This window comes from Lobosporangium transversale, assembly GCF_002105155.1.
Source record: "Lobosporangium transversale strain NRRL 3116 chromosome Unknown BCR41scaffold_82, whole genome shotgun sequence".
Lineage (NCBI taxonomy): Eukaryota > Fungi > Mortierellomycota > Mortierellomycetes > Mortierellales > Mortierellaceae > Lobosporangium > Lobosporangium transversale.
Genome location: NW_019029060.1, coordinates 1 through 22,131, shown reverse-complemented (window position 1 = coordinate 22,131; position 22,131 = coordinate 1). Strand labels below are relative to the sequence as shown.

At 44.8% G+C, this 22,131-nt stretch overlaps 2 protein-coding genes across 2 annotated transcripts; both read left to right on the top strand.

Moving 5' to 3' along the window:
- Positions 1 to 431: 431 nt before the first annotated feature.
- BCR41DRAFT_402277 (hypothetical protein) lies at positions 432 to 7,533 on the top strand (the record flags this gene model as incomplete). The annotated part of the gene is made up of 21 exons (XM_022029292.1): positions 432 to 660; positions 793 to 1,045; positions 1,142 to 1,184; positions 1,368 to 1,608; positions 1,741 to 1,993; positions 2,100 to 2,224; positions 2,357 to 2,609; positions 2,706 to 2,748; positions 2,932 to 3,172; positions 3,305 to 3,557; positions 3,664 to 3,788; positions 3,921 to 4,238; positions 4,371 to 4,623; positions 4,730 to 4,854; positions 4,987 to 5,239; positions 5,346 to 5,470; positions 5,603 to 5,920; positions 6,053 to 6,305; positions 6,412 to 6,536; positions 6,669 to 6,782; positions 7,163 to 7,533. The coding sequence occupies 21 exons, from the start codon at positions 432 to 434 to the stop codon at positions 7,531 to 7,533; spliced, it is 4,314 nt and encodes a 1,437-aa protein (XP_021875391.1).
- A 4,668-nt stretch (positions 7,534 to 12,201) lies between these two features.
- On the top strand, positions 12,202 to 12,546 carry BCR41DRAFT_402274 (hypothetical protein; the record flags this gene model as incomplete). Its single annotated transcript, XM_022029291.1, has 1 exon — positions 12,202 to 12,546. One exon carries the CDS (start codon positions 12,202 to 12,204, stop codon positions 12,544 to 12,546), a length of 345 nt encoding a protein of 114 aa, XP_021875390.1.
- Positions 12,547 to 22,131: the final 9,585 nt, after the last annotated feature.

Genomic DNA, 22,131 nt, shown 5'->3' with positions numbered 1-22,131 from the left:
TGTGAAGTGTTTGCACCTCTTCCGCCAGCGGTCCAAAGAAGCGTGTATGTGTCTCAGCGTATGACTACAACGTATTCACACCACCCAGAACCCGCTAAGTATGCATACTGGCGCTCCAGGAGGGGGTCAGTGTACAAACGCACGAGCATGCTCAACTCGACGCATTTGTGAAGTGTTTGCACCTCTTCCGCCAGCGGTCCAAAGAAGCGTGTATGTGTCTCAGCGTTGACTACAACGTATTCACACCACCCAGAACCCGCTAAGTATGCATACTGGCGCTCCAGGAGGGGGTCAGTGTACAAACGCACGAGCATGCTCAACTCGACGCATTTGTGAAGTGTTTGCACCTCTTCCGCCAGCGGTCCAAAGAAGCGTGTATGTGTCTCAGCGTGTGACTACAACGTATTCACACCACCCAGAACCCGCTAAGTATGCATACTGGCGCTCCAGGAGGGGGTCAGTGTACAAACGCACGAGCATGCTCAACTCGACGCATTTGTGAAGTGTTTGCACCTCTTCCGCCAGCGGTCCAAAGAAGCGTGTATGTGTCTCAGCGTATGACTACAACGTATTCACACCACCCAGAACCCGCTAAGTATGCATACTGGCGCTCCAGGAGGGGGTCAGTGTACAAACGCACGAGCATGCTCAACTCGACACGTTTGTGAAGTGTTTACATTCATCCGCCCACGAGGCCCTATACTCACCTGGACGCGTTTGGGGAAGTGTTTTGTTATTTTGTTTGGACTTGTAAAAAAATAAAAAAAAGTGTTTGCCCCTCGTCCGCCACAGTTAATGGGGTGGTCGGGAAGTCTAATGAAGCCTTTATGGATCTCAGCCCATGGCTAAAACGTATTCAGACAATCCAGAACTCGCTAAGTATGCATACTGGCGCTCCAGGAGGGGGTCAGTGTACAAACGCACGAGCATGCTCAACTCGACGCATTTGTGAAGTGTTTGCACCTCTTCCGCCAGCGGTCCAAAGAAGCGTGTATGTGTCTCAGCGTATGACTACAACGTATTCACACCACCCAGAACCCGCTAAGTATGCATACTGGCGCTCCAGGAGGGGGTCAGTGTACAAACGCACGAGCATGCTCAACTCGACGCATTTGTGAAGTGTTTGCACCTCTTCCGCCAGCGGTCCAAAGAAGCGTGTATGTGTCTCAGCGTATGACTACAACGTATTCACACCACCCAGAACCCGCTAAGTATGCATACTGGCGCTCCAGGAGGGGGTCAGTGTACAAACGCACGAGCATGCTCAACTCGACGCATTTGTGAAGTGTTTGCACCTCTTCCGCCAGCGGTCCAAAGAAGCGTGTATGTGTCTCAGCGTATGACTACAACGTATTCACACCACCCAGAACCCGCTAAGTATGCATACTGGCGCTCCAGGAGGGGGTCAGTGTACAAACGCACGAGCATGCTCAACTCGACGCATTTGTGAAGTGTTTGCACCTCTTCCGCCAGCGGTCCAAAGAAGCGTGTATGTGTCTCAGCGTATGACTACAACGTATTCACACCACCCAGAACCCGCTAAGTATGCATACTGGCGCTCCAGGAGGGGGTCAGTGTACAAACGCACGAGCATGCTCAACTCGACACGTTTGTGAAGTGTTTACATTCATCCGCCCACGAGGCCCTATACTCACCTGGACGCGTTTGGGGAAGTGTTTTGTTATTTTGTTTGGACTTGTAAAAAAATAAAAAAAAGTGTTTGCCCCTCGTCCGCCACAGTTAATGGGGTGGTCGGGAAGTCTAATGAAGCCTTTATGGATCTCAGCCCATGGCTAAAACGTATTCAGACAATCCAGAACTCGCTAAGTATGCATACTGGCGCTCCAGGAGGGGGTCAGTGTACAAACGCACGAGCATGCTCAACTCGACGCATTTGTGAAGTGTTTGCACCTCTTCCGCCAGCGGTCCAAAGAAGCGTGTATGTGTCTCAGCGTATGACTACAACGTATTCACACCACCCAGAACCCGCTAAGTATGCATACTGGCGCTCCAGGAGGGGGTCAGTGTACAAACGCACGAGCATGCTCAACTCGACGCATTTGTGAAGTGTTTGCACCTCTTCCGCCAGCGGTCCAAAGAAGCGTGTATGTGTCTCAGCGTATGACTACAACGTATTCACACCACCCAGAACCCGCTAAGTATGCATACTGGCGCTCCAGGAGGGGGTCAGTGTACAAACGCACGAGCATGCTCAACTCGACACGTTTGTGAAGTGTTTACATTCATCCGCCCACGAGGCCCTATACTCACCTGGACGCGTTTGGGGAAGTGTTTTGTTATTTTGTTTGGACTTGTAAAAAAATAAAAAAAAGTGTTTGCCCCTCGTCCGCCACAGTTAATGGGGTGGTCGGGAAGTCTAATGAAGCCTTTATGGATCTCAGCCCATGGCTAAAACGTATTCAGACAATCCAGAACTCGCTAAGTATGCATACTGGCGCTCCAGGAGGGGGTCAGTGTACAAACGCACGAGCATGCTCAACTCGACGCATTTGTGAAGTGTTTGCACCTCTTCCGCCAGCGGTCCAAAGAAGCGTGTATGTGTCTCAGCGTATGACTACAACGTATTCACACCACCCAGAACCCGCTAAGTATGCATACTGGCGCTCCAGGAGGGGGTCAGTGTACAAACGCACGAGCATGCTCAACTCGACGCATTTGTGAAGTGTTTGCACCTCTTCCGCCAGCGGTCCAAAGAAGCGTGTATGTGTCTCAGCGTATGACTACAACGTATTCACACCACCCAGAACCCGCTAAGTATGCATACTGGCGCTCCAGGAGGGGGTCAGTGTACAAACGCACGAGCATGCTCAACTCGACGCATTTGTGAAGTGTTTGCACCTCTTCCGCCAGCGGTCCAAAGAAGCGTGTATGTGTCTCAGCGTATGACTACAACGTATTCACACCACCCAGAACCCGCTAAGTATGCATACTGGCGCTCCAGGAGGGGGTCAGTGTACAAACGCACGAGCATGCTCAACTCGACGCATTTGTGAAGTGTTTGCACCTCTTCCGCCAGCGGTCCAAAGAAGCGTGTATGTGTCTCAGCGTATGACTACAACGTATTCACACCACCCAGAACCCGCTAAGTATGCATACTGGCGCTCCAGGAGGGGGTCAGTGTACAAACGCACGAGCATGCTCAACTCGACACGTTTGTGAAGTGTTTACATTCATCCGCCCACGAGGCCCTATACTCACCTGGACGCGTTTGGGGAAGTGTTTTGTTATTTTGTTTGGACTTGTAAAAAAATAAAAAAAAGTGTTTGCCCCTCGTCCGCCACAGTTAATGGGGTGGTCGGGAAGTCTAATGAAGCCTTTATGGATCTCAGCCCATGGCTAAAACGTATTCAGACAATCCAGAACTCGCTAAGTATGCATACTGGCGCTCCAGGAGGGGGTCAGTGTACAAACGCACGAGCATGCTCAACTCGACGCATTTGTGAAGTGTTTGCACCTCTTCCGCCAGCGGTCCAAAGAAGCGTGTATGTGTCTCAGCGTATGACTACAACGTATTCACACCACCCAGAACCCGCTAAGTATGCATACTGGCGCTCCAGGAGGGGGTCAGTGTACAAACGCACGAGCATGCTCAACTCGACGCATTTGTGAAGTGTTTGCACCTCTTCCGCCAGCGGTCCAAAGAAGCGTGTATGTGTCTCAGCGTATGACTACAACGTATTCACACCACCCAGAACCCGCTAAGTATGCATACTGGCGCTCCAGGAGGGGGTCAGTGTACAAACGCACGAGCATGCTCAACTCGACACGTTTGTGAAGTGTTTACATTCATCCGCCCACGAGGCCCTATACTCACCTGGACGCGTTTGGGGAAGTGTTTTGTTATTTTGTTTGGACTTGTAAAAAAATAAAAAAAAGTGTTTGCCCCTCGTCCGCCACAGTTAATGGGGTGGTCGGGAAGTCTAATGAAGCCTTTATGGATCTCAGCCCATGGCTAAAACGTATTCAGACAATCCAGAACTCGCTAAGTATGCATACTGGCGCTCCAGGAGGGGGTCAGTGTACAAACGCACGAGCATGCTCAACTCGACGCATTTGTGAAGTGTTTGCACCTCTTCCGCCAGCGGTCCAAAGAAGCGTGTATGTGTCTCAGCGTATGACTACAACGTATTCACACCACCCAGAACCCGCTAAGTATGCATACTGGCGCTCCAGGAGGGGGTCAGTGTACAAACGCACGAGCATGCTCAACTCGACACGTTTGTGAAGTGTTTACATTCATCCGCCCACGAGGCCCTATACTCACCTGGACGCGTTTGGGGAAGTGTTTTGTTATTTTGTTTGGACTTGTAAAAAAATAAAAAAAAGTGTTTGCCCCTCGTCCGCCACAGTTAATGGGGTGGTCGGGAAGTCTAATGAAGCCTTTATGGATCTCAGCCCATGGCTAAAACGTATTCAGACAATCCAGAACTCGCTAAGTATGCATACTGGCGCTCCAGGAGGGGGTCAGTGTACAAACGCACGAGCATGCTCAACTCGACGCATTTGTGAAGTGTTTGCACCTCTTCCGCCAGCGGTCCAAAGAAGCGTGTATGTGTCTCAGCGTATGACTACAACGTATTCACACCACCCAGAACCCGCTAAGTATGCATACTGGCGCTCCAGGAGGGGGTCAGTGTACAAACGCACGAGCATGCTCAACTCGACGCATTTGTGAAGTGTTTGCACCTCTTCCGCCAGCGGTCCAAAGAAGCGTGTATGTGTCTCAGCGTATGACTACAACGTATTCACACCACCCAGAACCCGCTAAGTATGCATACTGGCGCTCCAGGAGGGGGTCAGTGTACAAACGCACGAGCATGCTCAACTCGACACGTTTGTGAAGTGTTTACATTCATCCGCCCACGAGGCCCTATACTCACCTGGACGCGTTTGGGGAAGTGTTTTGTTATTTTGTTTGGACTTGTAAAAAAATAAAAAAAAGTGTTTGCCCCTCGTCCGCCACAGTTAATGGGGTGGTCGGGAAGTCTAATGAAGCCTTTATGGATCTCAGCCCATGGCTAAAACGTATTCAGACAATCCAGAACTCGCTAAGTATGCATACTGGCGCTCCAGGAGGGGGTCAGTGTACAAACGCACGAGCATGCTCAACTCGACGCATTTGTGAAGTGTTTGCACCTCTTCCGCCAGCGGTCCAAAGAAGCGTGTATGTGTCTCAGCGTATGACTACAACGTATTCACACCACCCAGAACCCGCTAAGTATGCATACTGGCGCTCCAGGAGGGGGTCAGTGTACAAACGCACGAGCATGCTCAACTCGACGCATTTGTGAAGTGTTTGCACCTCTTCCGCCAGCGGTCCAAAGAAGCGTGTATGTGTCTCAGCGTATGACTACAACGTATTCACACCACCCAGAACCCGCTAAGTATGCATACTGGCGCTCCAGGAGGGGGTCAGTGTACAAACGCACGAGCATGCTCAACTCGACACGTTTGTGAAGTGTTTACATTCATCCGCCCACGAGGCCCTATACTCACCTGGACGCGTTTGGGGAAGTGTTTTGTTATTTTGTTTGGACTTGTAAAAAAATAAAAAAAAGTGTTTGCCCCTCGTCCGCCACAGTTAATGGGGTGGTCGGGAAGTCTAATGAAGCCTTTATGGATCTCAGCCCATGGCTAAAACGTATTCAGACAATCCAGAACTCGCTAAGTATGCATACTGGCGCTCCAGGAGGGGGTCAGTGTACAAACGCACGAGCATGCTCAACTCGACGCATTTGTGAAGTGTTTGCACCTCTTCCGCCAGCGGTCCAAAGAAGCGTGTATGTGTCTCAGCGTATGACTACAACGTATTCACACCACCCAGAACCCGCTAAGTATGCATACTGGCGCTCCAGGAGGGGGTCAGTGTACAAACGCACGAGCATGCTCAACTCGACACGTTTGTGAAGTGTTTACATTCATCCGCCCACGAGGCCCTATACTCACCTGGACGCGTTTGGGGAAGTGTTTTGTTATTTTGTTTGGACTTGTAAAAAAATAAAAAAAAGTGTTTGCCCCTCGTCCGCCACAGTTAATGGGGTGGTCGGGAAGTCTAATGAAGCCTTTATGGATCTCAGCCCATGGCTAAAACGTATTCAGACAATCCAGAACTCGCTAAGTATGCATACTGGCGCTCCAGGAGGGGGTCAGTGTACAAACGCACGAGCATGCTCAACTCGACGCATTTGTGAAGTGTTTGCACCTCTTCCGCCAGCGGTCCAAAGAAGCGTGTATGTGTCTCAGCGTATGACTACAACGTATTCACACCACCCAGAACCCGCTAAGTATGCATACTGGCGCTCCAGGAGGGGGTCAGTGTACAAACGCACGAGCATGCTCAACTCGACGCATTTGTGAAGTGTTTGCACCTCTTCCGCCAGCGGTCCAAAGAAGCGTGTATGTGTCTCAGCGTATGACTACAACGTATTCACACCACCCAGAACCCGCTAAGTATGCATACTGGCGCTCCAGGAGGGGGTCAGTGTACAAACGCACGAGCATGCTCAACTCGACACGTTTGTGAAGTGTTTACATTCATCCGCCCACGAGGCCCTATACTCACCTGGACGCGTTTGGGGAAGTGTTTTGTTATTTTGTTTGGACTTGTAAAAAAATAAAAAAAAGTGTTTGCCCCTCGTCCGCCACAGTTAATGGGGTGGTCGGGAAGTCTAATGAAGCCTTTATGGATCTCAGCCCATGGCTAAAACGTATTCAGACAATCCAGAACTCGCTAAGTATGCATACTGGCGCTCCAGGAGGGGGTCAGTGTACAAACGCACGAGCATGCTCAACTCGACGCATTTGTGAAGTGTTTGCACCTCTTCCGCCAGCGGTCCAAAGAAGCGTGTATGTGTCTCAGCGTTTGTCGTATAGCATCCATCAAGTCATAAGCTCGTCACGTGTTCGATGCTGTTTTGGTTGGTCATTAATAGTAATCTCTGATATTAAAATATTTATAAAAATCATTAGAGAGCAAAAAAGGTGACTTTAAAAAGACGAAGTGACTGGTGGGATACGATGAAATAAATATTAACAAAAGAAAAAGAAAAAAATAGAGGCATGTATCGTGTCATGTAGCTTCACTGATAATTGGCTTCCTCAATCTCTCCACCTCCGAACATAAATTTTTCAATTGAAATAGTTGCCACACGCTCCGCACGCTCCACAAATTCTACAAGTTCTACACGTTCCACAGCTTTACCAAATCCATCGGGTGTACAACATATTATCCAAGCACAACGAGCTCGGCGGGCTGTGCAATGTATCAAAGAACGAACCGTAGGCGCTGAAGAGGAACTAATACAAAGCCAACAACAGGCAGTAAAGAGTGCTGCAGAAGGGTTGTATGATGGGTTCTACAGCTCCATTGACGAATACGCCCTGCTTGCTTTACTCGAACAAGAGGGGAAAGATGAGAAAAAGAGTGAAAGTGAAGAGGAGGAAAGGAAACTTGGAGAAAGAAAGGCAAGCAAAACTGTGATTCCAGCTGAGATTGGCAGCAGGAATGCTTGAACATCGGCTGCTCTTCTCATTATAAGTATATTTGTCCTTCTCTGGAGCAGCCAGCCCCCGCAACTCCTCCGCCACCAGTTTATCAATCACAATCTTCAGAGAAGATGAATGAAGCGTATGTGCACTATGAATATGCACCCATCAATTGCCCCAGATGTTTTGCGGAGCTGTTGTTTGATGTAGAGCCTTTGAATATAAAGCTGTGGAGGGCGGAAAAAATAAATGATCGTCAATAAACGTCGCCAGAGCTCTGTTTTCTGTAGGAGAATCCAGTGCTCCTATTTGAACTGAAATTTAGTCAATTGATATTTATGTTTATAAACTGAAACATCATAATAGACAAAATTTCAGTCCGAATAGGAGCACTGGGAGAATCCATAAAGACTGGTCAAAATGAAAATCATTCTCATTTTGACCAGTTTTTATTTCTGGCGGTGAAATAGAATAAAAGTGCCAAAACTTATCCATCGATAATGTGGTAGAGGATATAGTAGGTAGGCAGCGCTGCCAAAGGCCTTTTCTATCTTTTTCACCCAACACAATTGCAATATTGTCAATTTGAATTTTTCTCTCAGCACCTAGATTTCATAAAGACATGGTCCGCACCTGTAGTCTGTGCAACAGTGAAAAGCGTGATAGGCGGCTCTGCCCTCAAAAAACAGAGCGTGTTGAGCTTCGCACAAACCTTCCCTCCGCTTCACGCCTGGATCAGGTTATTGGCCCCACGAGAGGGTAAAGAAGTTTTTATTTTATTTTTATTTTTATTTTTTTTATTTAGCCCTCTATTATTTTATTTTCATCATATACACTATCATGCAAAACTGATTGAATAATTCATACCCATGTGCATTTCTTATTTTCATTCCTAGAAACCGTATATGCATACACCACTCATACTTTGGTTTAATAAAGTTCCCGTCTTCTTCTACGTCATAGTTATGCGTTGTGACATTAGCTTGTCTCATTCGGAAAGTTAATGACTTTTTTATTCATGCAGGTCACTTTTTCAGTTTTGCATGTGGTCTAAAATGTTGCCCATGACAACTGCTGGACGTCATTTAATGCAAGTAAAAGGACTTTTCTCTCTTTCCTTTATGAACACTTGCTTAACTCTCTCTTAACTATACCTTCACAGAATATGAGACCCACTCCACAAAGGAAAGTCAACGAAGCCAGGAGGTTAATGATGGGAGGTATGTCTACTAGAGAAACTGCTGCTAGTGTTGGTATATCAATAGCGACGGCCACCAGGATCTATGCACATAATAAGGAGTACATGCCAGTCAATAAAGGTGGTCGACCAAGGAAAGTACCTAGAGATACCATGCAGTATCTTAAGGTGAACATGAAACGAGGTACACTCAAGACTGCAGTTGAGGCCACCGTCAGAGCCAACCAGCTCACACCAGCAGCTGTTTCTGAGACCACCGTTAGACGACGGCTCAAGGAGTTAGGATGGACAGCAAAGAAGCGTGTACGTAAGCCAGCTTTACGTCGACGGCATATTAAAGCTCGTTTGCATTTTATCAAAAAGTATAAGGAATGGACTCTGGAAGATTGGAAAAAGGTTATTTGGTCAGATGAATCGAAAATAAACCGAATCTGCTCTGATGGCGTGCAGTGGATCTGGGACGACACTCCGGGACGCCTCACTCGCAGGTCGGTGCAAGGCACTGTCAGGTTTGGAGGTGGTAACGTTAAAGTGTGGTCATGCTTCTCATGGTACTGACCTGGATACATTGCAAAGATTGACAATAATATGGACGCACAACTTTACATCAAACTACTCCAGGAGGAACTCAAGACGTCGCTTGATGACTGGGGCCTAACTAAAAGCGATATCGTCTTTCAGCACGACAATGACTCGAAGCACACGGCGAAGATTGTTAGGAAGTATTTGGAGTCAGTACATCTGACAGAAGAGGAAGGTACACTTCTAGAGTGGCCAGCACAATCCCCTGACCTCAACCCTATTGAACACATGTGGGCAGAATTGGATAGGCGGCTCTCTAGGTATCCGGAGCGAGCTAAGAGCTGTGATGAACTATGGGAGCGAATATCGGTTGAATGGTACAGGATCCCAGTGGACTTCTGCCGCAAACTCATCATAGGTATCCATAAGAGACTCCAAGCTGTCAGCGATGCCCATAGTTGGAATACTACTTATTGATGTAAGGTTATGGCTCAAAAAATTATAAAGATCTTTGACCACCGGATGTGCACATGCAACACTGAAAAAGTGATCTGAATGAATAAAAAAGTCATTAGTTTTCTAAATGAGACAAGCTAATGTCACAACGCATAACTATGACGTAGAAGAAGACGGGAGCTTTATTAAACCAAAGTATGAGTGGTGTATGCATATACGGTTTCTCGGAATGAAAAAAAGAAATGCACATGGGTATGAATTATTCAATCAGTTTTGCATGATAGTGTATACAGTAAAGTCATTCAATGAATTAGGAATTTCGACATTCTCATTCCTTTCTCCAATTTGATCTTGCTTGTCGCCAATGAAACTTTCGTAGTGAGTTCGACCATCGACAAAGTCACTCCTACAACAATGTCAATGAGCTCCTGTTGCTAATTGAAAATTTAGATGAATGCCAATTATTGGCATCTCATTGAATGACATTTGAAGAAAATCAGCAGCTTTGCTTTATTTGTTTTTTTTTCTGTTCTTCAGTAATGTGTACGACCTCCTTTCTTGCGATGTAGCTCCTCTACCCTTCGTGGCATACTTTCATATAGCTCATCAAGGAAGTCAGGTGGAATAGATGTCCAGATATCCTGTAGTCTTTCCCATAGTTCATCCAGATCCTTTGGTACCTTCTCATATCCCTTGAGCCGATGATCCATGTAGGCCCATACATTCTCGATAGGGTTGAGGTCAGGAGAATTTGGAGGCCACTCCAAAGTGGTAATGTGTGACTTAATAAAGAACTCTTTAACCATCCTACTCGTATGAACACTTGCATTGTCCTGCTGAAAAATTGACTTTCAGGGTCCTGGCCATACCACTTCCACGAGCCGAGGACATAACCCTGTAGAACATCAACATATAAAGAGGAATCAACCGTGACAGGGGTCCTGCCACCATCGCCTACACCATGATAAGTGATACAGCCCCACCACATAAGTTTGTTATGTGCTCCCCTTGATCTCTCTCTAACATCTCGATCTTCTAAAGTCCTGTGGCCGGGTCGCCTATATTGTGTTCTTCCTCCTAAGGACCCTAGCCTTTCAAAAAGCTTTTCGTCCGAGAACATCACTCGCTTCCAGTCATCAACAGTCCAGTCAAGGTGGTTGAGGGCAAAATTCTTCCTTTTCGCAATCTGCATTTTTGTCGGCCTAGGCTTGAATGGGCGGCCATAGTTTTTCAAACCCTCTGATTTTACATAGCGTCGGGCAGTCTCTACACTGACATGCACTCCATGACTCGATCTGATGTATTCTTGAACTGCCAGGATGGATCTAAGTTTCCCCGTATCAACCTCGCGTGCAATAACCCTCTTGGTAGCAGGCGAAACCAATGAGGGTCTGCCCATTCTGGGTTTAGGAATATTGTCCTTGACGTCCCTCCTGATCCTTATTGCCGATGAAATAGAGATACCAAGTTGCCTTGCCACTTCGCTTGTAGACTTCCCTTGTCGAAGTAAGGCCTGAACATTTTGTACCTTTTCCATAGAAAGCCTCCTCATAATAAATACTAAGCGATGTGGCATGTTAATTGTAAGTAGAGGTGTATGAAGATATAGCTGAAGGTAACCTTGGTAGAAAAAAGAGAAGTGAAAAAGTTTTTTTTGCAATCAACATTCAAAATCAGCAAAGTCATTCAATAGACAGGTCAAATTGAAATTGGTTTTATTTCACAATGAAGTCATAATTAAGAATGAGACATGAAAGTAATCATGAGTGTGGGGAACAAATGCACTACCCCAAATACACTAGCCACATGCTAGATGAGAATGAAGAAAAGGAATGAGAATGTTAAAAATTCAAAATCATTGAATGACTTTTGATGACCACTGTACTAGGGACCAGTGCTCCTATTCGAGGCTTTGATTTATCTATATACTAAAGTCGTAAGGTTTTGTGACTGTGTGCTAAGTAACTTTTTGGTCACGAGACACTACACACAAAAAAACCGGCCTCACCCGTAATAAAGCTGAGTTAATAAACCACGTTTATACATATTTCGATGTGTGTGTTCATATTCATCTCTGCAAGTCTGTGCGTTCCAATAAACATTAGGTTACAGGAGTGTATAAAAGGCAAAAAAAAAGGTCTTCTACCTCAAACCGTCCATATCATACTTGCTTTCTTCTACACTTAACCCTCACTTTTATTATATTGTGCATTGCACATAAAAGCAACACCATGAAAGAAGCTCGCAATTCTCATTGGCCCACTCCAAAGATTCATTCGACAAGGAGTCAAACTCTGAGGGCAAAACAAAATTCTTCTTTCTTCTCCCTATGCCCCATCTCCTGCGAGAGGAAGCAAAAGAAAGTAGGAGAGCGAAGCGACCTCATTCACTATGAAGGAAATTAAGAGAGAAAAAGTGAATCCGACATTTCGCCTCAAGCTCTTCCTTCTCATGCTCAACGTATAACCAGGAACAACATAGGAAAGAAGGCTACCATCACTTCTCTTTCGGCTTCTTTCATGGATCCTTTGCCCTCCGCGAACGCTTTTCCTTCCACATCATCCCTTATGTGCTTGAACACAGAAGCTGCCGAGTCGTTAGACTGCTCCCTTTGTCAAAAAAAGCCATCGGGCTCCAACGCCCGGTGTATGACTTGGAAACTAACCCAAGCAGACAATCGAGAGCCTTATGTGCACCTACAAGATCCATATGAGCAGGAGTGGGTGAAGCTTGGTGATTTGGATCCAAAAGAAGTTGAGCAGGCGTTTTCATTATTGGAGAAATGGGAAAACTTTAGTGACTTGAACGTCGATGATGTCGAGAGGGCATTCGCGCCCATTGAGAAAGGTGTCTCAAGGAATTAAGTTTGCATTTTGTGAGAATTTTTTAAATAAACAACTCCGATCTACCCATGTTTCAGGCGCAGTTTTTGAAGATATACACGGCCTTACCAAATATGGAATCGGTACAGAACCCTGAAATTTTAATTCACAAACGTCCTTTATTTTCAAAGCTTCCCTAGGTAGCAACGAAGGATTGTTTCCTTTATCCCTCACTGATATGAAGGGCTCAAAATGATATTATAAATTAACACGATGTTGATCAATAAGGACAACGCATCTTCATACAAAAAGGCATTGAAATATCATGTCATCTCATACAACCATGCGTGCCTGCAGAAGCTGTGGGAGTACTGAACACTTCAGAGCCTCGAACGCGGCTTGCCCAAACTATCGATAAAATACCCAAGCTAGCACTATGCGCTGAAACCAAATCAGGATAGTGTGTTCCTGAAGAGAAAGAAAACCTGTCTAATGAAAATGCTAATAAGCCTACTATGTCACCTAAAATACATGTATGCCCCATACCAGTCCCAGATCAGCAAAAAGGCCATGCGCATGTGGGAGCATTTTGCACTCAAGGAGTACACACACCATGCCCTCGCAATCCACTAATTATTCAAACTACTCTGCCTGAAAACATGTAAATGAATAAATGGAAGCTGTTCACAAACTGATATGGATATGAGACTGTCACTGTTGGGTGTTGACTATGCACATTTTTTGGTGAAATATTACATCTTGAATAGGGCTGTCATACCTGAGGGCCAAGCTTTAGAAGCTTTGAATGTCCGCGAAACCATGCAACGCCGGGATCGAGCTTCGCGACAAGAGGCAGAAATTGAGGCAGACGTTCGGTAAACCTTTTAAGAGATTAAGGCTATTACTGATAAGGTGCAAAAAAAAAAAAAAAAAAAAAAAAAAAAAAATTAATGCGTCAATTATTGCATAAATGCATATTTTAATATCTTTATGCCGATATAGAGCTGGTGCCAGAGTCAATCCAGAGAGCATTGCCCGTGTCACGATAGAAGAATTTCGTGAAGAGATCGTAGCTGGCGACAGCATCAGTTCTATATCTCACAGGCATTCGATCGGCGAGATGGTCCAGTGCAGACACTGTAAGGCGTTCGTTTGGCTTGAAGAGCGCCTAAAAGCTTCTACCATCCATTCGCCGGTATTCTCGCTCTGTTGTGGACAAGGAAAAATTAGGCTGCCCGAACTTCATCCAATTCCCCAGCTAATCGATCTTATCAGTGGTAATTCTGAAGAAAGCTGTGACTTTCGGACTCATATAAGGCAATACAATTCTTCACTCTCTTATGTCTCATTGGGTGCCAACTACGATCGTGAACTTGCCAACGCCAGGGATGGCGTGTACACATTCCGAATCAACGGGGCAGTGGTACACAGGATCGGGTCTCTACTGCCTCCAGATGATCAATCAGCCAAGTTCGCTCAAATTTACTTCCTCGATCCTGTGGCTACCAAAGGCGAGGATACAAGGCGATTGTTTTTCATTGATGGGTCAGGAGGGACAGGAAAGTCTTTTCTCTTCAATACAGCAATTGATTACATCCGTGGCACCCTTAAAAAGGAAGTCATCGTGGTAGCTTCCTCAGCAATAGCTGCACTGATTTTGAATTCGGGAAGCACTGCGCACTCTGTTTTTAAAATACCGATCCCAATCTATTCGAATTCGACTTGCAACCTCAAGCATGGGCAAAGTATCGCAAACAGGATTATAAATACAGATGTGATTTTTTGGGATGAAGGTCCTATGCAACACCGCCATGTTTTTGAAGCTGTTGATAGGACTATAAGAGACCTCACAAAGATCAATGAGCCATTTGGCGGGAAAATTGTTGTGTTTGGAGGAGACTTCCTGTTGTGAAAAATGGGTCAAGAGGGGACATTGTACATGCTTGCTTAAAAAGATCAGCGCTTTAGGGAGCATGTAACAATGCTCAGGCTCACTATGAACATGAGGGTATTACGAGGCTCCTCAGATCCAGAGGCTCAAGCTTTCGTCGACTATTTGCTTCAAGTAGGAAGCGGTACAGAGGGCACGATACAGATTGGGCTTGAAAACGATTACATCAAGCTGCCTGAGCAGTGTATCTTCAGAACTACAGGCCTTGATTCCGAGGAGAAGCAGCTCATTGCGAGCATATATCCGCAGTTGGAACTTATCCTAATTTCTCTCTGAGCTACTGGGAAAGTCGTGCCATTTTATCTGCGCTTAATGAGGATGTCGACAAACTGAATGCTTTAGCAACAGGAATGTTTCCAGGTGGTGACCCAAGAGTCTACTATGGACAGGATTCTATCCCCGATGCTGAGGACCCAATAGCAGCTACTTATACTACGGAATTCCTTAATTCCCTAAATCCTCCTGGAATGCCCTCTAACATTCTGAAGCTAAAGGTCGGGCAGCCCGTCGTCCTCTTGAGGAATATGAGTCCAATGGAGGGTCTCTGTAACGGTACGCGCCTCATTGTGCGTAAACTTGGGAACAAAGTCATCGAAGCTGAAATAATGGCGGGAAAATTTAAGAGCATACGCCACTACATCCCACGGCTCAATATCAGTGCAACTGATGATGGATCATCTCCCGTCATATTTCAGCGGCGCCAGTTTCCCCTAAGACCTGCCTTCGCCAAGGCTCAGGGGCAGACTCTTCAGAATGTTGGCGTATACCTTCCACGACCCGTTTTTGGCCATGGTCATGGGCAGCTTTATGTGGCTCTCTCACGCTGCTCAGACCCCAAGCAGCTGAAGATTCGCATCAAAAATGATTCAAATAATTTTTGTACATACACGAGGAATATTGTGTACCATGAGGTCTTTGGTCTCTAAATTTATTCTACCACGTTTTACAAAATGACACAAAAAAAAAATTCACACACCACACACACTCATTCGCTCTCACACACGTACATTCATACACTATGTCTTCTACCTCCACCATCACCAAGACTTCTCAAGGTCGTCAGACGGTCTCTATAAAAGCACCTCTATTGACCCCAAATACCAGTGAAGTAAGTTTCTATTAAACTTTGAGTCTTGGATATCAACAGAGAATCAGAGTTATAATTGACTAACACTAAGGAGAACTTGGTATCGTTCTTTTAGACAATACTTTCGCCCTCATCCTCCTCAATCGACCAATTCCCTCCTGCTTCCCAGGTAAAGGCAGCCTCTATCATAGTCATATGGTTGTAGGTGAAGACTAGACAAAATAATAATTTTTTTTTTTTTTTTTTTTTCAATCAGTCATGTGATGATGATAGCCTTGATACAATTCCCCAATCTCAAAAGCGTTCGCTTAATTGGGACGACGATGACCAGGAACAACACGACGATCAAAGCAAGCGACGCCGCCAGACCCCCCCCCCAGGAACCTATCTCCCACGCATTCTTCTTCCTCCCACCAGAGTCCTTTACAGCCATCTTCCCGTTGCCAAACCCTCCTAAAGCCATCTTCCCCACGCCAAAAATCCCCACATCCTCCTCGCTCTCGCTCTCGCTCTCCCCTTCACTCTCGACCGCTCTCTCCTACACGCCCCGCCCATCAATCAGATCGGGAAGACTAACTCTCTGTTCATTCGCTTTCACTTGAAGAAACAGTAAGCACGCCGAGAGGCACCGATGCTACCGCCCCGTGGGCTGCCCAAAACCTTCGTTTCCATGCCGGTTTATATGATCTATTGAAAAAGCGAGCCGACACTGAAACTCTTTTGTTTGAAGAACAACAAAATGTCAATAAAAAAAAAGACTTTAATATTTAATACCTAATAAATAAAAAAGAAACCTTTGTGTCAAAAACGTTCAATTTTGTGTTGGAACCCCAACGAGGGTAAATGAGCCTCACGAGGCAAAGGCTAGACTGGAGCGACCGTGAGCGAAGCCACGGGTCGCCCGTCTAGTTCGAACTATTGGCACAATAGTAAATCATAACTTTAAACTTTTTTTTTATTTTTTTTTTTTTTTATTTTTTTATTTTTTGATTGGGTGTAAATTACAAGGACCATACTTTCGCTACGCGTTACCAGTGGTCCTATTCGAACCATTCGAACCATTCGAATCGAACCAGGATACGGCTTATTCGAAGCTATTCGAATTCGATCAGTTCGAATCGAATAGGAGCACTGCTATGGACCAGGCGATGGTTTCTGGCTCCAAGAGAAGGTGGATTCGGTCTAAAATGTTGCCCATGACAACTGCTGGACGTCATTTAATGCAGGTAAAAGAAGGACTTTTCTCTATTTCCTTTATGAACACTTGCTTAACTCTCTCTTAACTCTATCTTCACAGAATATGAGACCCACTCCACAAAGGAAAGTCAACGAAGCCAGGAGGTTAATGATGGGAGGCATGTCTACTGGAGAAGCTGCTAGTGTCGAGATATCGCAAGGGACGGCCAACAAGATCTATGCAAAGAATAAGAGTACATGCCAGTCAATAAAGGCGGTCGACCAAGGAAAGTAGCTAGAGATATCAGGCAGTATCTTAAGGTGAACATGAAACGTACACTCAGGAATGCAGTTGAGGCCACTGTCAGAGCCAACGAGCTCATACAGTGGCTTCCAAAATTTTCCACTTGTTCCACGCCCATGTTTTCCATCTTGATTAGAATAATAGCGACGTTAGCTTGCAATTTTGTTTTTATCAGAGTAAACAAGTATGCCAATGATACGTGGACTGGTTCAGTTTAAAATATCTCTGGTCTCATTCATCATGGTTTTTTATTGACAAAGTATTCAATGTCATTTGGACAATTATATAACCATCACTTATTTTACGCACCTTTGCTGAATTTTTTTCAAATTATCTCCCACACACTTGAGTAGATACTCTTCACCTACACTCTTCTAGGAGCATACGTTACTCTTTCTAAACACTCCAAAGATGAGGATGCTCTCCATTTACTCGAGCAGCACAAGTCCATCCGTCAGGTTGCCACAGAAATAGGCATATCCAAGTCATCAGTCCATAATATCTCCAAGACATTAGGGCCTGCCAGGAGTAAAAGTAGAGCTGGTCAGCCATGGAAGTTCGATTACCGGAATGCATATTATATTCGATTGTTGCTTCACCGTGGTGTAGTCTCATCAGCTGTCCATGCTACAGTGGTCATCAAAAGTCATTCAATGATTTTGAATTTTTAACATTCTCATTCCTTTTCTTCATTCTCATCTAGCATGTGGCTAGTATATTTGGAGTAGTGCATTTGTTCCCCACACTCATGATTACTTTCATGTCTCATTCTTAATTATGACTTCATTGTGAAATAAAACCAATTTCAATTTGACCTGTCTATTGAATGACTTTGCTGATTTTGAATGTTGATTGCAAAAAAAACTTTTTCACTTCTCTTTTTTCTACCAAGGTTACCTTCAGCTATATCTTCATACACCTCTACTTACAATTAACATTCCACATCGCTTAGTATTTATTATGAGGAGGCTTTCTATGGAAAAGGTACAAAATGTTCAGGCCTTACTTCGACAAGGGAAGTCTACAAGCGAAGTGGCAAGGCAACTTGGTATCTCTATTTCATCGGCAATAAGGATCAGGAGGGACGTCAAGGACAATATTCCTAAACCCAGAATGGGCAGACCCTCATTGGTTTCCCCTGCTACCAAGAGGGCAATTGCACGCGAGGTTGATACGGGGAAACTTAGATCCATTCTGGCAGTTCAAGAATACATCAGATCGAGTCATGGAGTGCATGTCAGTGTAGAGACTGCCCGACGCTATGTAAAATCAGAGGGTTTGAAAAACTATGTCCGCCCATTCAAGCCTAGGCTGACAAAAATGCAGATTGCGAAAAGGAAGAATTTTGCCCTCAACCACCTTGACTGGACTGTTGATGACTGGAAGCGAGTGATGTTCTCGGACGAAAAGCTTTTTGAAAGGCTAGGGTCCTTAGGAGGAAGAACACAATATAGGCGACCCGGCCACAGGACTTTAGAAGATCGAGATGTTAGAGAGAGATCAAGGGGAGCACATAACAAACTTATGTGGTGGGGCTGTATCACTTATCATGGTGTAGGCGATGGTTGCAGGATCCCTGGCACAGTTGATTCCTCTTTATATGTTGATGTTCTACAAGATTATGTCCTCGGCTCATGGAAGTGGTATGGCCAGGACCCTGAAAAGTTAATTTTTCAGCAGGACAATGCAAGTGTTCATACGAGTAGGATGGTTAAAGAGTTCTTTATTAAGTCACACATTACCACTTTGGAGTGGCCTCCAAATTCTCCTGACCTCAACCCTATCGAGAATGTATGGGCCTACATGGATCATCGGCTCAAGGGATATGAGAAGGTACCAAAGGATCTGGATGAACTATGGGAAAGACTACAGGATATCTGGACATCTATTCCACCTGACTTCCTTGATGAGCTATATGAAAGTACTAGCAGTAGCCCGTGCGATGCACAGGTGTGAATTTTTGAACAAAATAATTTATTATTTTTATTTTTATACTTATTGGAGAACGCTCTTGTATACAATGTTCCTTGTATAAACACCTTCAAACCCAGGAAATATGCCATTGTCTATTAAAACCCTCAGATCTCTTGGATTGGAGCAGCGTGATAGTGCAACATACAGTTGACCATGAGTAAACACGGGAGCAGGGAGATAAATACCCACCTTCTCAAGAGTTTGCCCCTGCGACTTGTTAATTGTCATAGCGAATGCTGGCTTGATGGGGAATTGATACCGTGTAAACTTCACAGGTGATGTTTGGTCATCATCAGCAGTTGTCAGGGGGATGCGCGGAATAAACACTCTTTTTCCTTTTAAAGCGCCTCTGATAACTTCTGCTTCCATGCATCTTGAGGTAAGACCACGCACAATAAGTCGGGTACCATTACACAATCCACGCTTGGCGTTCATATTCCTTAACAACATGATAGGCTGGCCGATCTTTAGTAGCAGCTTAAATGGTGGCAATCCTGATGGCTCCAAAGTGTTGAGGTACTCGACTGGATATAGGCCAGCCTCCACATCATCAGTGACTGAGTCATGGGCTTGATAAGTCCCAATGTTTTCACCATAAAGCATTTTGGTTGCAATATCGTTAATCGCATTGACACTTTTGTTGAGAGGAGTCAATATGGCTCTTTTCATCATGTCATCAGGGAGCAATGGAGTAGTCTCAAGGCTGGGATACATGTAACTAATGAGCTGTTTAACATGCGAATCCCCACCTGCTGCTGGCTTGAAGATGTAGGCTTCGGGAATGCTGATATAGTCGGAATGGTTTGCTAGATCAACAGTCGGTAAGGCGCCTTCTCCGACCTGGAGCAAGAACTGAACAAATGGACCATTGCTCGGATCATTCACCACCCTCATGTTTTGTGAAAGCTTCTGACTTCTACTTTGCTCCAGATGTTTGGAGAGTTCTTTAGACAGGACCTAATAATTTGCTCCACTGTTCCTCGTACAACAACAGGTAGGGTCTGCCGGAAATCTCCACCAAAAACGACAATCTTCCCACCAAATGGCTCATCCACCTTCAAAACATCTTTTAGCGTCCTATCGACAGCTTCAAAAATATGTCGATGCTGTGTTGGAGCCTCATCCCAAATGATAATTTTAGCATCAGAAATTTTTTGAGCCAATTCTGACCTGGCGGCAATGTTGCACACCGTGTCAGCTTTACATGCGAGAGGAATCTTGAAAACTGAATGTGCAGTGCGACCTTCGCGCAAAATTAAAGCAGCAATTCCTGAAGAGGCTACAGTAATGACTCTCTCTTGACGCTCACCAAGGACATGGGCGATTAAAGTATTGTATAGAAATGATTTCCCAGTCCCTCCAGGTCCATCGATGAAGAAGAGCTTCTGATTGGTATCTCCTTGAACAGCAGCCAAAATCCGGTCATATGCAGTACGTTGATCAGCATTCAGAAGCTCGGCATTTGCTCTTGCTTCTTGTCCTAAGTCCTCTAAATTCACCATAGCTTCCGGGTCATTGTAGTCAATATTATCAACATAGGGATGGGTTATGGTGAGGTCTTGCGAGAGTTCTAAATAGTTGGCCAAGCAGGATCCAATCTCTTTTAAAATATGGTCAAGATCCAACAGCGCTTCCTTTTCAGCATCCTTAAAGATATCTTCAGGAGTCACCTCAGCATTAATGGCACCATTTTGTTGTGCAACTTGACGGGCACGTAACTTGTCCTCTGCTAAATGGGTAGCAAATGTATCCCACAAAACTCTTGGCTCGGCCGGATTGCAGTGCTCAAGGATCATTGCAAAGAGATTGCGCAAAGCTGTGGTGTTTTGAAACAGCACTGCTTCTTCAAGGCAAAGCTTTGACTCATTGTCGTCCTGAAGCAATTGGCGAGCAACCGCTGCTTCTCGAAATGTCGCAAATATTGTACCATCAACTGTCCGGAGATCTTCAAATCCAGTTGCACCTTTAACATGAAGCAATAATAATCTAAGGCAATAGCGTTCTCGATCTTTGGGAGATACAAAATAGAGACGACTAATCATCTTTCCAACATTTCGTCGTCGTCGGTTCCTGGACATTTTATCATCCGATCAAGGTGATGTCTGTGATTTTTAATACTGTTGCCTCTGATTAGATTTTCATTAAAAGGTCGCCTAGCAATGAAAGGTCACCTAGCAATAGGAACTTGTACTGGAAGTGGAGGTCGTGGTGGGGGATGATAAGGCTCAAATTCATATTCTTCCTCGCGGTTACTTCTGTTCAGGTTAATGTTCTCATTACGTGAATTTTGCACCTCCATGTCACGCTCACTTTGATTTTGAAAAATTGAAAAAAAATATTTATTTAATTATTAGTTCAGCTTTTCCTACACTTGTATCCTACATCCTACATATACTTATCCATTCCTCTGTTGCTCTGTCGTGTTGTCTTGTCATATTGTCATATATGTTCTGCATTTTCCAATTATCACTTATACTCACTTATCAATGACGGGGATAATATTCTCAGGACAATTTTCCATATGTCCATGTATTCTTGGACGATTACATGTCTTACATCTGTTGAAAAGACACTCATTACTATTTGATCGTTCATGCGTAACTTCAACTAATTCTCCACGACGCGCATATTCTTTAACGCATTGGTTGCAAACCATTGTTGAAGTAAGGGAATAAGGGAAAGGGTAATGAATGAGGGAATGAAAGGGGAGGAGGAGGAAATAAAATCCGATCTTAATCCCAAATTGTCTGAAAAAAAATTTCTACACGTGATATATCAAAAAAGGTAGCGGCTATAGTATATTAGAGATGCCACGAAGGGTAGAGGAGCTACATCGCAAGAAAGGAGGTCATACACATTACTGAAGAACAGAAAAAAAAAACAAATAAAGCAAAGCTGCTGATTTTCTTCAAATGTCATTCAATGAGATGCCAATAATTGGCATTCATCTAAATTTTCAATTAGCAACAGGAGCTCATTGACATTGTAGTAGGAGTGACGTTGTCGATGGTCAAACTCGCTACGTAAGTTTCATTAGCGACAAGCAAGATCAAATTGGAGAAAGGAATGAGAATGTCGAAATTCCTAATTCATTGAATGACTTTTGATGACCACTGTACCAGACTCTATAACGAT